At 37.9% G+C, this 12,692-nt stretch overlaps 2 protein-coding genes across 5 annotated transcripts in view; one reads left to right on the forward strand and one right to left on the reverse strand.

Annotated features, from left to right (window-relative positions):
* The window catches only part of LOC102222111 (ryanodine receptor 3), a 136,143-nt gene extending 131,383 nt beyond the window's left edge, over window positions 1-4,760 (forward strand). For all 4 annotated transcript variants that reach the window (XM_023347902.1, XM_023347904.1, XM_023347903.1 and 1 more), the window contains 3 exons: window positions 572-672; window positions 752-803; window positions 3,874-4,760. In XM_023347902.1, coding sequence (XP_023203670.1) covers window positions 572-672; window positions 752-803; window positions 3,874-3,969 — 249 coding nt within the window. In that variant the 3' untranslated portion in view covers window positions 3,970-4,760. The remainder of the gene's footprint in view (window positions 1-571; window positions 673-751; window positions 804-3,873) is intronic.
* Window positions 1-12,692, reverse strand: part of aven (apoptosis and caspase activation inhibitor) — a 47,795-nt gene that overhangs the window by 3,265 nt on the left and 31,838 nt on the right. Inside the window, exons 3-6 of the mRNA XM_005805202.2 lie at window positions 8,339-8,409; window positions 6,597-6,692; window positions 5,968-6,244; window positions 4,954-5,114 (exon numbers count right to left, since the gene is read on the reverse strand). Coding sequence (XP_005805259.2) covers window positions 4,987-5,114; window positions 5,968-6,244; window positions 6,597-6,692; window positions 8,339-8,409 — 572 coding nt within the window. The 3' untranslated portion in view covers window positions 4,954-4,986. The remainder of the gene's footprint in view (window positions 1-4,953; window positions 5,115-5,967; window positions 6,245-6,596; window positions 6,693-8,338; window positions 8,410-12,692) is intronic.

Raw genomic sequence — 12,692 nt, forward strand, 5'->3', positions numbered from 1 at the left:
TTTTAAAGACTTAAGGTGTTAATTTTCCAGTCTGCCAATACCGCAAACTATCAAGTGATCTTTTCAAATTTCCTGTTAACTCAAAAACATGGCGGCCGGCTGGATGGATGACTGCCGTAGCGCCTCGGGCTTAGCAAGTTTTCTGAGGAAACTCTGTTGATTAGAGATAAAACAGAAAAATTTGGGGTATGATCTAAATGAATACTTTTACATTTTTCTTATTTCTAGATGATAAATTGTCCCAGTAATTATTGCGATAAACAAGAAAATACAGTTTTGGGACCATTTTCAAGTAATATAATAATGGCCAAGAATACTTAGTACTGGAACTGGGAAATATTTTAAAACCATTTAAAACCAAAACCATGATTAAAATGGGTCATGACATCTCAGTAAGCAAAGCTGCATTTCAAAAAATATTGTAATGGAAATTAGCATGCTCATGCGATTAATTTATTGCTCAGTACTCACAAAATAAAAGTAGGGATACAGAGAATATATATATAAATGCACTTTAAAGTTCTAACAGTTTCTAAAATCCAAATATGTAATTCTCAATTACTTCCGTCAGACCAAATGCTTCATCTGCGGCATTGGGAACGACTACTTTGATCGAACGCCTCACGGGTTTGAAACTCACACCCTACAAGAGCACAACCTGGCCAACTACCTGTAAGTGCAGCAACACACTTGAACTCTAAAACATGAATATTTTAAATATTTTAAATAACTCCTGCCCTCCTTTGTGCAGGTTCTTCCTGATGTACCTAATCAACAAGGATGAGACTGAACACACGGGTCAGGTACGTGAAAATCTCCGCGTCTGTTGTTGCCTCTGCACAATAAGACAGCAAAGCTCCGGTTTCAGGTTTTTACTTATGCAACATTTCAAGTGGGCTGAAATGTTGCAGGGGAACGAAGCAACGCGTGGGCTCGCTTTGACAATTTTGGTGCACCTGAGATTTAAGTTGTTCTTATTTGATATGAAGTTTCTAAAAAAACTAATTCAGAGATTTATAGAAAACAGATCTGCAGGTTTGTTGATCAGGCCTGTGAAACAAGTGTTTCTTTTTATGTTCATAATCCCATTTTGTACAATTGTGAATTCAATGGAAATGCAGCTACTTAAACTAAGCCAGCGGAGTCCAAAATGTGGTTAGGGGGCCGTTTGTGGCCCTCAACAACAGGATGCAGTTTGGACATTTTAGTTTTGGGCCAAATCCAGATCAGTGCTCTTAAAGGGCCGGTTGTGCCAGAATGTATTGATAAAACCTGTTCACAAACTGTTAAAATATCAATCAATTATTAAAATTAAATAATATTATTGAACATCATTTGGGAAAAATGTCTTGTTATAAGTTAAATAATCTGCCAATGGAACTAGCCTCTGTTTGTGGCTACAAAGCTACTTTTAAGTTAGTTTTGTCTTATTTCAAGTGAAGTAAGACATTAGCACTAGAAACTAGACTAGCATTTCTTAACGGGAGCAGTACCGCCCCCTGGGGGCGTTCTGAGGACGGCGCTGGTGGAAATGTTTTCAAGAGGGGGGCTCTGAGATTCCTTTGGGGGGCGTTGGCTCCAAGGTAAACTTTACACCTTAAATGCACAATAGCAGTTTTAGACTTTGAGCAACTTGGTAAAACTGTATTGTGCAACATTAAAACATCCTTGGCTGCAACTGTATCGACGGCAGCTCTTCTTCTCTTCAGTGTTTCTGTTGGCTTCTTGCTGCAGCTCCGTTCTCCTGCTACTGGAAGCTTCACCGCGTCAGTTCAGCGTCACACCAGACAGATTTACTTGTCTGGTGTCTCATTTTCAAATATTTTATGTTTTATTGAGGATTTTTGTACATATGTTTCGGCAGTGCTGTGACGTATATTAAAGTGTTTTAATGTTCGTCTGGATGCTGCCCGCTCGGCCACTTCCATGGTAGGACAACAGAATGTCGCTCTTATAAACATGTAATGACTAAAATCACAATCCCCTCACTGTGTGGATACATTTCCCCGTTTAAATAAAGAAATCCCTCCACGCTGTCTGTGGTGATACCGTGGCAGAGAGCGTTCATTTTATAGAGTTAACATTGGTGCTGTAAGTGATCCGGTATGAAACGGTAATACCAGCACTTTTGAATTTTAATCATCAGAATACGGGGATTTTTTCCCTTGTTTTAAAAGGTTTACGTCAGTCTGTTTTTCTCCATCGATACGCTCCCCGACCGCTCCGCACCATGGGGGGTAAAAAATAAATAAATAAGCAAAACTCTGAAACAGGACGTAGAACTGAGCGACAAACTAGATGTGAATCAGGATCAGAGAATCCGACGGCGAACAGTGAAAAATCAATATGAGTGTCAAATTAGGTGAAACACATGATGCGGCACAGCAGGTGGATAACATGACGAGTGAAGATTACTGGTGGAGAGCGTCAATAAAAAAAAGATGAAATAAAACTAGCAACAGGAAAGAAACTAAAGAGAACATAACAATAAACCAAGAGAGGATAATACTAATCAAAGAAAACTAAATGGAATTGAATGAAGAACAAAACGCAAGAATAAACTAAGAAACTAAAGTAAATACAGAGAAGAGCAGAAGCTATAATTAATGTAGATGCAGTTATTGGCAGATTGTACGTCTTTTATCTGGTCGTTTTGTGCAATATTTAACAACTAACATCAGAAAATGACACAGAACAAGAATACGTTTTTCCACTCTTTCTGTTCTCTGGGAAATTATTTTTGATAATAATTACAGAAACAACCATAAAAATTAAAACATCAACAATAGTAATAGTAATATTAATAATAAAATGTTATTCAGTGCAAAGTAGCCCACAAATTCTTTGACGGATCCGGTTAGGGACCTGGATAACGGCTGAGAAACACTGAACTAGACCAAAAATACTTGGTAAGATTTTGTGTTTTGACTGACCTGGTTTTTTTTGTTTCGCTTAATGTGCCGGAAAATATGGTATTGATCAGATAAGATAAAAAAGTCAAACTTTTGTGAAAGTTTGGACACCACTGGTCTGATCAGACGTGTTTCTCGCCTTGCTGAAGTTTTCATCCCAACTGGATGCACTTGCCAAAATAATTCTTGATCCTTTACGGTACAGCGTTAAAAGGTTTCGTAGTTTGGGACCATTTTGATGTTACATCAGAAAATAAGGGATTGGTTATCACTTCGTTGTTGTTTCATCCAGTTCTTTTCAGTTTCTACTTGATCTATCTGAATCCAAATTCAGCTGAAATTGACTCTTATTTTACTTTCACATTATGTTCTGCAGGTTAAGTGTTGCATATGTTTGACAGAACTTATTTAAATAAATCCACCTCTGCGATGCTGATGCCTTATAGTGCCAGGCATCAGAGTGAAGGATACACCTGGGATAAACTCAGGTATATTCTACAAATTACTCAGTTGCTTTTTATAAATTATTTCATATAAATGTATTGTTTACTTCATTTTTTTTCTACAGCAGGAGAAGTTGTGTCAAAAAAACGCAAGACTAAATTTCAAAATGTTGGAAAAACTTTTTTTTAATGAAAATTTGTGAGAGAAAAAAACTGTTCACAAGCGAATATGTTCACTTGTTACATGTTCACATTATTTATTGACTGTAAGAATATAAAATGTATTTTGAATTTAACTGAAAATATGACTTAATACAATATATAATATTCAATAAAATACAATGACTTAGACTGATTTGATGACCTAGTCTATACAATAAGATTTGTCAACTACATTTGCCTGTAGGGATTTTTAATGTCCAGCAGGTGTCAGTGTTCAGTATCAATGCAGTTTGGGGTCGAAACGCTTCATGACGCCTCGTTTCCCCATCACTAACGTTTCCCATTTCCTCTTCCAGGAGTCGTACGTGTGGAAGATGTACCAGGAGAGATGCTGGGACTTCTTCCCTGCCGGAGACTGCTTCCGTAAGCAATACGAGGACCAGCTGGGTTAGGAGGGGGCGGCCACCGCCGGCGCCGCCCCAAACGCCCCTCCCCTACTCCACGTCGCCCTGTTACCAGAACCTGAACGCATTTTGAATTCTACCGCTCACTGGACGCTCCGGATTTGTGCATCAAGTTTCTTGTACGTCCTGTAACGACGGCTCATTTATGCAAATCTCTTTGCTTTGATTCTGAATCACATTGCCTTTCCCACTTGCTTAAACCCACCATGTGTTGTGTGTAGACATGTGAAACACGGCTAAGGGTTACAGCATGACGACTGAATGTCCGTAAATGCACAATTTCTCGTCACCACGAACCTGAGTGGATGTTTGCTCCTGGAATGGATCAGAGCTGATTGAGTTAAATGATTTGCCTTTTCAACGCTGGCTCAAGCGTGTAACGAAACGAACGTGGTTCCGTCAGGACCAGAGACGACTCTGTTAGGTATTTAACAAGTACCGACGTGCCTTTGGAAAAATTAACTATGCAAAAACGAATCTTTGTTCCTCTTAACACAAGCAGTGCTCTAGTTCTGGTCTTAATCACATCGGTTTTTTGGCTTTTAAATGAACAAAAAAAAATTGTTGTATAAAATCTAGACATTTCTTGTGTAAATGTTGCTTAGTTTGGTTGTGTTCCTACACTGTGGTGTCCTGCCCACCCTGCACTTCTTCTCCACAGTAGACGAACCCCACAGCAGAGGAGAGTTATGAAACTCGGTTCAATGATTTATTGGCTGAAACTGTGCGGCCATTTGTACGTATGTAGGAGGAAAATAATAAACTGATGCAATATGATATATTGTGTCATCTGTAGCCTGTTTGACCATCAGCCTCTGGCAGAGAAACGTACGGTACTGAACACACATTGCATCAAAGGTTGGGATGCGCTGTCCTCTCTACACCCTCTGACTTCGGAAACATGCCGTCTGTCTCCAGCCAAAGAAACGCAACACATTTCTGCAAACTTCTCAGCAGATGGCCCAGTTTTACCTCCGGTCTTTAAATTGTGCATCTTCTTCATGGTCAGGAGATCATGCTGTCCAGCCAGTCCTCCAGGTCCTCCTCAGTCATCGACTCTTTGACCTCCGCAGGCTTTGGAGGGGCAATATCCTCGTCTAAAACTTTTTCTTCCGGTGCCGCTTCTTCAAATCCTTTAAAAGTAAATATTAAGGTAGAAGGAAGCTTGAATCCACACAAGATTAAAGCATCTCAGTTACCCTATAACATATAAAGGGCTGGGCGATAAATCTATTTTTGGTTTTTGAATATTTAAGTTAAACTTTGACATCAGCACAGCCAGAGCCGCCATCTTGTTTTTCAGCTTCTTATTATTTGGACTTTGAATTCATGTTTACTCTGTGACATAATATCAGGGCTAAGTAAATTAATTTTTTTTAAATTATGAGAATAATTTAAATTTTAAAATTAAGAAAGTTCATCTCATCAATTTTTACAAATAATATATATATTTTTTTAATTATGCTGATATGCTAAAAAGTCATCGGTACAATTATGCAAACAACAGTGTCTTTTACAAAGAATTAACCACAATAATGGCTTTTTTCTTGTAAACAAAAACATCTTGTAGTCTTGGCCCTAATATAATTAGGTTTATGATTCAAATAAACTAAATTTTTTGTAAATAATTTACATAATTTCTTTTTCAGAAAAAGTGAACTAGCAAAATAAAAATCTGACTTTATTTTTAAGTTGTAATGCTCTGCCCTCTAAATATTTATTTTTCTAATAATAGTTCTCATAATGTTACCATGTGAAGCATTAGCATATTTACTGTTTTGATACGACTTGTTGATAATTCTGCTCAACATACTTCAACTGCATATGAACAAGATTAGCAAACATACTCTTCTCTTCTGTAAGTTTCAAGAATCCCTCTCCACCATGAAAAACCCAAAATCAACATTTTTAAAATTGGTGCAAATTATTTTCCGAAAGGTTTTTCATTTTTCATCAACCTGCAGAACAGATGATAATAAAACTCGCCTTTCTCTGGCGATCGTCTCTCCTCGTTCGGACTGCAGATCAGCTGATGTCCTGCGTCATCTGAACCGGGTTTCTGTAAACCAAGTAGCTCATCCAGCTCTTCATCATCCTCCTCCTCCTCAGGTTTAACAGCCACAGAGGAAACCTGGGAGTTTAAGCCCACTGCTGGTTTCTGACTGGTGCTGAGGCCTTTAAAGGCAGCAGGCGGAGGAGGAAATTTGGGTACTTCCTGTTTAGGTGCGAGGCTCACAGCTGGCAGCTCTACTGGTGTCGAGACCTGAATCATGAAGAGCCCAAGAGTAAATAAATAAAATAAATAGTTAAAAACACAGATCAGAATAACTGGAAGTCATTTTCAACCTTTCTAAAGTTACAGACACAGTTAAAAGCAAATAGTAACCGTACACCATGTTCTTACAGAGCTACGCTAATGATAGCTAAAAAAAAACAAACAAAAACTTCTTAGAAGCAGCATTTCTTAAAGGTTATTTCCAGATAACTCTCTTTATACACTTGTTTTAAAATCCAAAAGACAGAAATATCTTTAAGTGATAACCTAATTTTCTTTTACACCACAACTTTATTTCTGCCACTTCAATTCCACCTGAGACGTAAGAAGAAGCTCCAACCTGAACCAGTTCAGCTTCTAGATTCAGTCTCCGGTGGAGAGGAACTTGTTGGAGACTCTGGGCGAGAGCAGGGAGGTCCAAAAGCACCGCTGACACCTGACGATTAAAAAATAAAGAAAACGGAGAAAATGATCAGAATCAAACGCCTCTGAAAGGAAAAGATTCAAAGCAGCCATAAAACAAAAATCATGTTAGCTTAAAAACTTCGAAGTTGTAACGACTTTACATTAGGCAATAAACGATTATTAGAAACAACTGACAGTTTATTGCTTAAAGATTTGGATCCATAATAGGCATCAAGTATAAATGAAAAATATTAAAAACAAATAATTTATTTCATGAAAATATTTGTTGAACTAGATGTTGATCAAAATGAGCTGCTATCGGTAATATGCAAAGTATTTATTTTTTTTTAATTACTAAATTTGATGTAATTATGAGACTTTAATGGTAATTTATTTTAACTGCAACATTGTTTTATTCATTTTCCATGCTTATGTGAATTTAGACAATAATACTCAGATTTACTGCTCAGGTCAAATCTTCAGCATGGGAACAAAGGGAAGATCTCGTGTTATTCTGACAGGATGTAATATCAACACTGCATCACCACATCCAGGCTGAAACACGGCGGTGGCAGTTTCATAATCTGGGTTTTTAAATTGACGAGGAAGCTGTGTTTTCCTTCAAACAAAGTTATTTTTCAAGAAAACCTTTGAGATTATTTCAGATAATTTCAACTTTGTACGTCATGAAAGCCTGCTTCTTCAAGGATATGTATTTATTTTTACTCTCAGTAAACGTCCCTGTGGCTTTTCACCAAAACTAGTGTTGGTTAATCTCAGCGTTCGGCCAGACAGAGACAGATTTTGAGCAGCTAGATTATTCCACAGCTTTTCAAAGTCTATATCCTGGTGATCTCGACTGAGATTTAGAATTGGTTCAGGTCAGAAGTGTCCAAGCCTTTTCACATGTGGGCCGAAATTCTAGACTCAAAAAAGCCCAAAATAAAAGTAACCCGATTTTCATTTTAAATTCTTTCGATTTGGATATTTACTGTAGATCCAAAACTTGGAAGGGACTTTAACAAAAGTTAAAAGGCAGAGTAAATCTCGTGATTGATCTCAGATATTTTCTAGAAAAAATTTGGAAATTTCTGAATTTCAAACATCCAAAATGTCCAAGATTTTTGGCAGAAATTTACAAAAAAATTTTATTTTCCTCAACAACAGCCCTGTGGCAGATTTTGCAGTTTTGATATATATGAAGATCTGATCATCAGTTTCTTTTGGGCTCGACTGAATATATTTATTTTCAGTAGTAACAGGATTTGGTTCACATTCTTTCAAAAGGCTTGCCATCATTTATTAACTTTATTAAAGACACAAATAGGTCCATATGAGAAAAATAAATCACATAAGGATACATTTAACCTAATTTAAGAAAGCATAAAATCTGATTTTATGCAAGTGGTGCATGAAAGTCTCTGGATAAACGTGGTTGTACTTTTTCTTAAAGCTCGGATATAAAAAGGCAAATACTTTATAAGAAAATTATGTCAGTAATAATTTTACCCCGTTTACAAATTGAAACTCTCCATCTGCAAATATGGGTCAAATTTGTAGCATTTTTGAATCGTAATTGGGGGCCGTACAAAATCAGTCCAAGTGCCACAAATGGCCCCCGGGCCACAGTTTGAACACCCCTGATTTAGGTTAATGAAAGCGAAAGCAGAGTTTGACCTGATTGGCTGCGAATGGATCCATCTCCCAGTCCTTCTCTTCTGCAAACCGGAACTGAGTGAACGAATCCCCTGGAAGACAAACAGAAATAACGTCATGAGCATCTGTTTCAACTGATCCGTCACTTTGCTGCAATAACATCTGGAAATGTTTTGGAAGTCAATCAGCATCTTTGTGTGAACTGTTGGAGAGCTACAGCAGCACCAACTTTTCACAACATTAACAGCAATAGCTCTGGTGTGCAACACTCCACAGACACCGAGAAAGTGTTATTAATAAACAGAATCAGGGTGCTAAAACTCATAAAAAAAATAAATAAAAGAGAAAACTTGTGGTGTTGAACGAGGCACAACGCTGCAGCAGAAAGCTCAGAGTTAAATCACAACATCCAGCACAACAAGGACACAGTGTCAGGTGTGAAGCACCACTCTGCCCGCTTCATGCATGTGGTTATCTCCGCAGCGCTGCAGAAGGATGTCACTTCGGATGGAATAAAAGGCCGCTGTGGGTATTTTTACACAACATGATGAAAGGCTGCCTTTGTTCAAAAAGCAAGCTAAAAATTCTTAAATGCAAAACAGAGAGGTAACAGTAAGTCGGCCCTTTTCTGTGAGGTAGAAGGAGAAGAACAGAAACATTTTAGCTATTAAAGAAAACAGACAACAAAACTGGGACACGTCAAAAAAAATAACAACCGCCTACAAATTTGAGAAAACAGAAGAACTGTAAGAAAAATGACAGGTTAAGTGCTGATCCTTTGCACGCGACGTCACACTCTTAGAAACTCGGCCCGCTCCGCCATGACAACCAATGCGCTCCACTTTACGTGGCCTTTTGGAGGCTTTATCATTCAAAAACTCACCAAACTTGACAGAAAATTGTTTCCCCGAGGAAAATCTTTGGATTCCGGTGGAATTGCAAGTGGGCGTGGCCAAACTGCTCTACAGCGCCCCCTAACGTGAGATGGGAGAAACCGTAGGTCGTAGAGATCTGAAACTCGGTATGTAGGTAGATCCCCCCAAATCAAGAAAAAAAGTCTCTTGGAGGTACCCTCTAAAATGCACAGGGAGGTGGCCATTTTGGGTCAAAGGTCAAATTTTGGCAATTTTTCACTTTTACTCACGTCGAACTTTAACAAACTACTCCTAGGGATTTTGACCTATCGGCTTCATTCTTGGTCAGAATGCAGTTGAGGCATGGGGGTTTAAAAGTTATCAAAAAAATTGACTTTTTGTATATGTTCAGGGGGCGTGGCGGAGCGGCGAACTTGGCGTACTCGCCAAAACAAATGAAACGCTATAACGTTCACATAAAAAGGTCAACTGGCACCAAGCTTAGTATGAATGATCCTGGTTGCATCCCTGACGATCCTGTCATCATAGTCCAATGTCATCTAAGCCCCGCCCCCTCAGAACAGGAAGTTACTTTTTTTTTTGCTTGGAAAGTATGTATATATATACTGAATTACTTGACAATTATATTAATAATTGTCAACTAATTCACTAAAAAGAATTACAAGAAGTGATGACCTGCGTCAGAATCTTTTGATGGCATCAAATTTACACCATTTTTTTAACATCGGCTGGACGCAACATAAAATTATTTTGAAGGCCGCCCTATTAAGAATAAAAGTACGCACCAGGATTTTGATTTCATTATCTGAGCTGCAGTTTTCTCAAACAGTTGAATGCTGTTTCTGGTTTTCAGAGGAAATATGGGACACGACCAGCAGCCTGGAAGCTCATGTTTCATTTTTGTTAGATCTCCTTCTTATTATAGTAATGTCTATTTTTAATTGAGCCTGCCATACGCAGACGGACAGTCAGCGGGAGACAATGTACGCCGTCGGTCGCTGCTGCTCACTTTACTCTCCTGCTTTACACTCGGCCTTCATCGGCACCATCTGCAGTTGTCCTTGATATCTTGGCTGTATGAAAAGTGAGTGAGGTCAACCCGCCGCAGCTACAGGAGGGCTTTGTGTCCGTCAGACCGAGTCCGGCTGGCGTTTCGGAGAACACAGCGACTGTGACGCAGATGGATAAGAGAAGGAAATGTGAATGTCAGCTTGAAGTGAAGGCTCAGCGACGGATGCCTTTATGTTTGACCATGAGCGTGATTGATATCAGCAATAATAGCTGATCTTTTCAGGTCTTGCCACATAAATCCTGCCTGGGGTGGAAGTGAAATCGATTTTAGCCCCAGATGGTATCTTAAGCTGATCAGACGTCAACAGATAACAATATTTAGTGAAAAGCGGGATCTGTGATAACATGAAAGCAGGCGTTGGTCTTTGCAAAACAACTAACTAGAACCTAAAGAACCTCGATGCCTGGTTATCAGACTTTAACATAATGAAGCCTAGAGGTTACAAAAGGCTGGAGTCAGAATTTTACGCTCATTTCAGATCTAATAAATCATCAGTAACTAGAAAAAGCAGTTTTCAGAAGACTGAATGGTAACATGTGATGGGGTGTGCATAATACTGTCATAAATTTAATACCAGTCTTCATGAATGTCTATGACTGTTGTCATGAAGTGTCATTCAGTAAATAATGACACTTTCAATGCAAAGTTGCACTAAAACTTGCATTAAAAGTACATTAAAATGGCCAGCTTTGCATTATTCGGGTAAAAATTACTTTTAAAGCAAAGAGCCGGTTGTGCCAGAATGTATTGATAAAACCTGTGCACAAACTGTTAAAATATCAATGAATTCTTACAATTAAATATTATTATTGAACATATTTTCAGGCCCTCCAGGAGTTTGTGATTCTCTTTGTGAATTTTTGCAATAAAAATCAAAGTGTGTCGTCACTAATCTGGTAATATTTCCAATATTTGCGCTTATTTATGATGGTAAATGCGACTTTTTAATACTCTCTGTATAAACCATGGACTATAATCTGACATTAATTAAAGCCGAGGCAACTGTTAGTAAGAATGTAAGAAGATTTTTGACAATTTTTGAGAAAAATCTCCAATAAACTCCCAGATTTTAGCACAATTTGTTGATTTTGCATACATTTCCACGATAATTCTCAAGAAACTGGAGGGACTGATTGACATAATTTGGCAGTAAACAGATAAAAACTACATTCATTTGATAGATAACATAATATTTAATCACACTTAGTGTTTAGAATCTAGAGGGCCACATAAAAAGCTACAGTGGACCGGATTTTCCCCACGGGCCTCGACTTTGACACACGTGCTCCACAATCACTCCCACTCTGTGGTGAACCACTATAAAACATAAAACTATGACGTCACATGATGAGTTTGATTGAATATTCAGTGAACTTTGGACAGCGGCTAAAATTACAGCTGGTATTAATCTGCACCGTTTATCTCATATTCTTTTATTTGTAAAAAATCCGACCATCAGCTCACACAGTCATTTTTCTTCTCCAGCAGGTTTATGTTTCTACAAAGTTTCATTTTACATTCAGATATAGGCAGAGACATGAGTTTGAGAGAGAACATGAGTCACCTGATAGCTACATTCCTCCAAACCTGGCTTCATTATGTAACAGATGATATAAGAGAGAATAATAATAAAAAGTTAAGGATGTGAAATGATAAGGATCTGATGTTTTTTGACTCCAGAGCTCCACTGCTGATCAAATAAATGTAAATCAAGGCCTTTAAAATTATCCTCTGTTCATTTTGGAAATACATTTATATGAAGAAAAGAGAATAAAAGTCAGAGACGTTGTAAACGATCTTTGGGAAAAAAATATCTTCAACGTCAGTAATTCTTGATTTCAGAACCCTACCTTATGTTTTCCTTTATATATTAACAACGCATTTCTTCACTACTGTTGCAGGACTTTCATTGGCAGCTACATGAATTTAAATCACCATGATGGAAATCCAAAGGTGCCAATAATCATGAACAATTAAATATCTCGTTTACTGATGTTTTTGATTGGTTTAATTTACTAATAATACTGCTTAGACCAGTCAACATAATCAATGACATCAACATCAGCACTTTACGTCATGTGTCAAACTCGAGGCCTGTGGGCTAAATCTGGCCTTCCGTAGCTTTTTATGTGGCCCTCCAAATTCTAGACTAAATGTGTGATTATATTTTATGTTATCAATCAAATCGATGCAATTTATTTCTGTTTACTGCCAAATTATATCAATCAGTCCCTCCAGTTTCTTCAGAATTATTGTGCAAATTCACACAAAACCAACAAACCCTCTGCACTTTTGTGCGCTAAAACATAATTGGGAGCTTATTGCAAATTTTTCACAAAAATGGTCAAAAACGTTCTTACTTGTACTAAACAGCTGCCTCAGCTGTAATTGATGTCAGATTATAGTCCATGATCTATAAAGCGAGTAA

The sequence above is a fragment of the Xiphophorus maculatus genome, chromosome 15 (genome assembly GCF_002775205.1).
Source record: "Xiphophorus maculatus strain JP 163 A chromosome 15, X_maculatus-5.0-male, whole genome shotgun sequence".
Taxonomy (NCBI): Eukaryota; Metazoa; Chordata; class Actinopteri; order Cyprinodontiformes; family Poeciliidae; genus Xiphophorus; species Xiphophorus maculatus.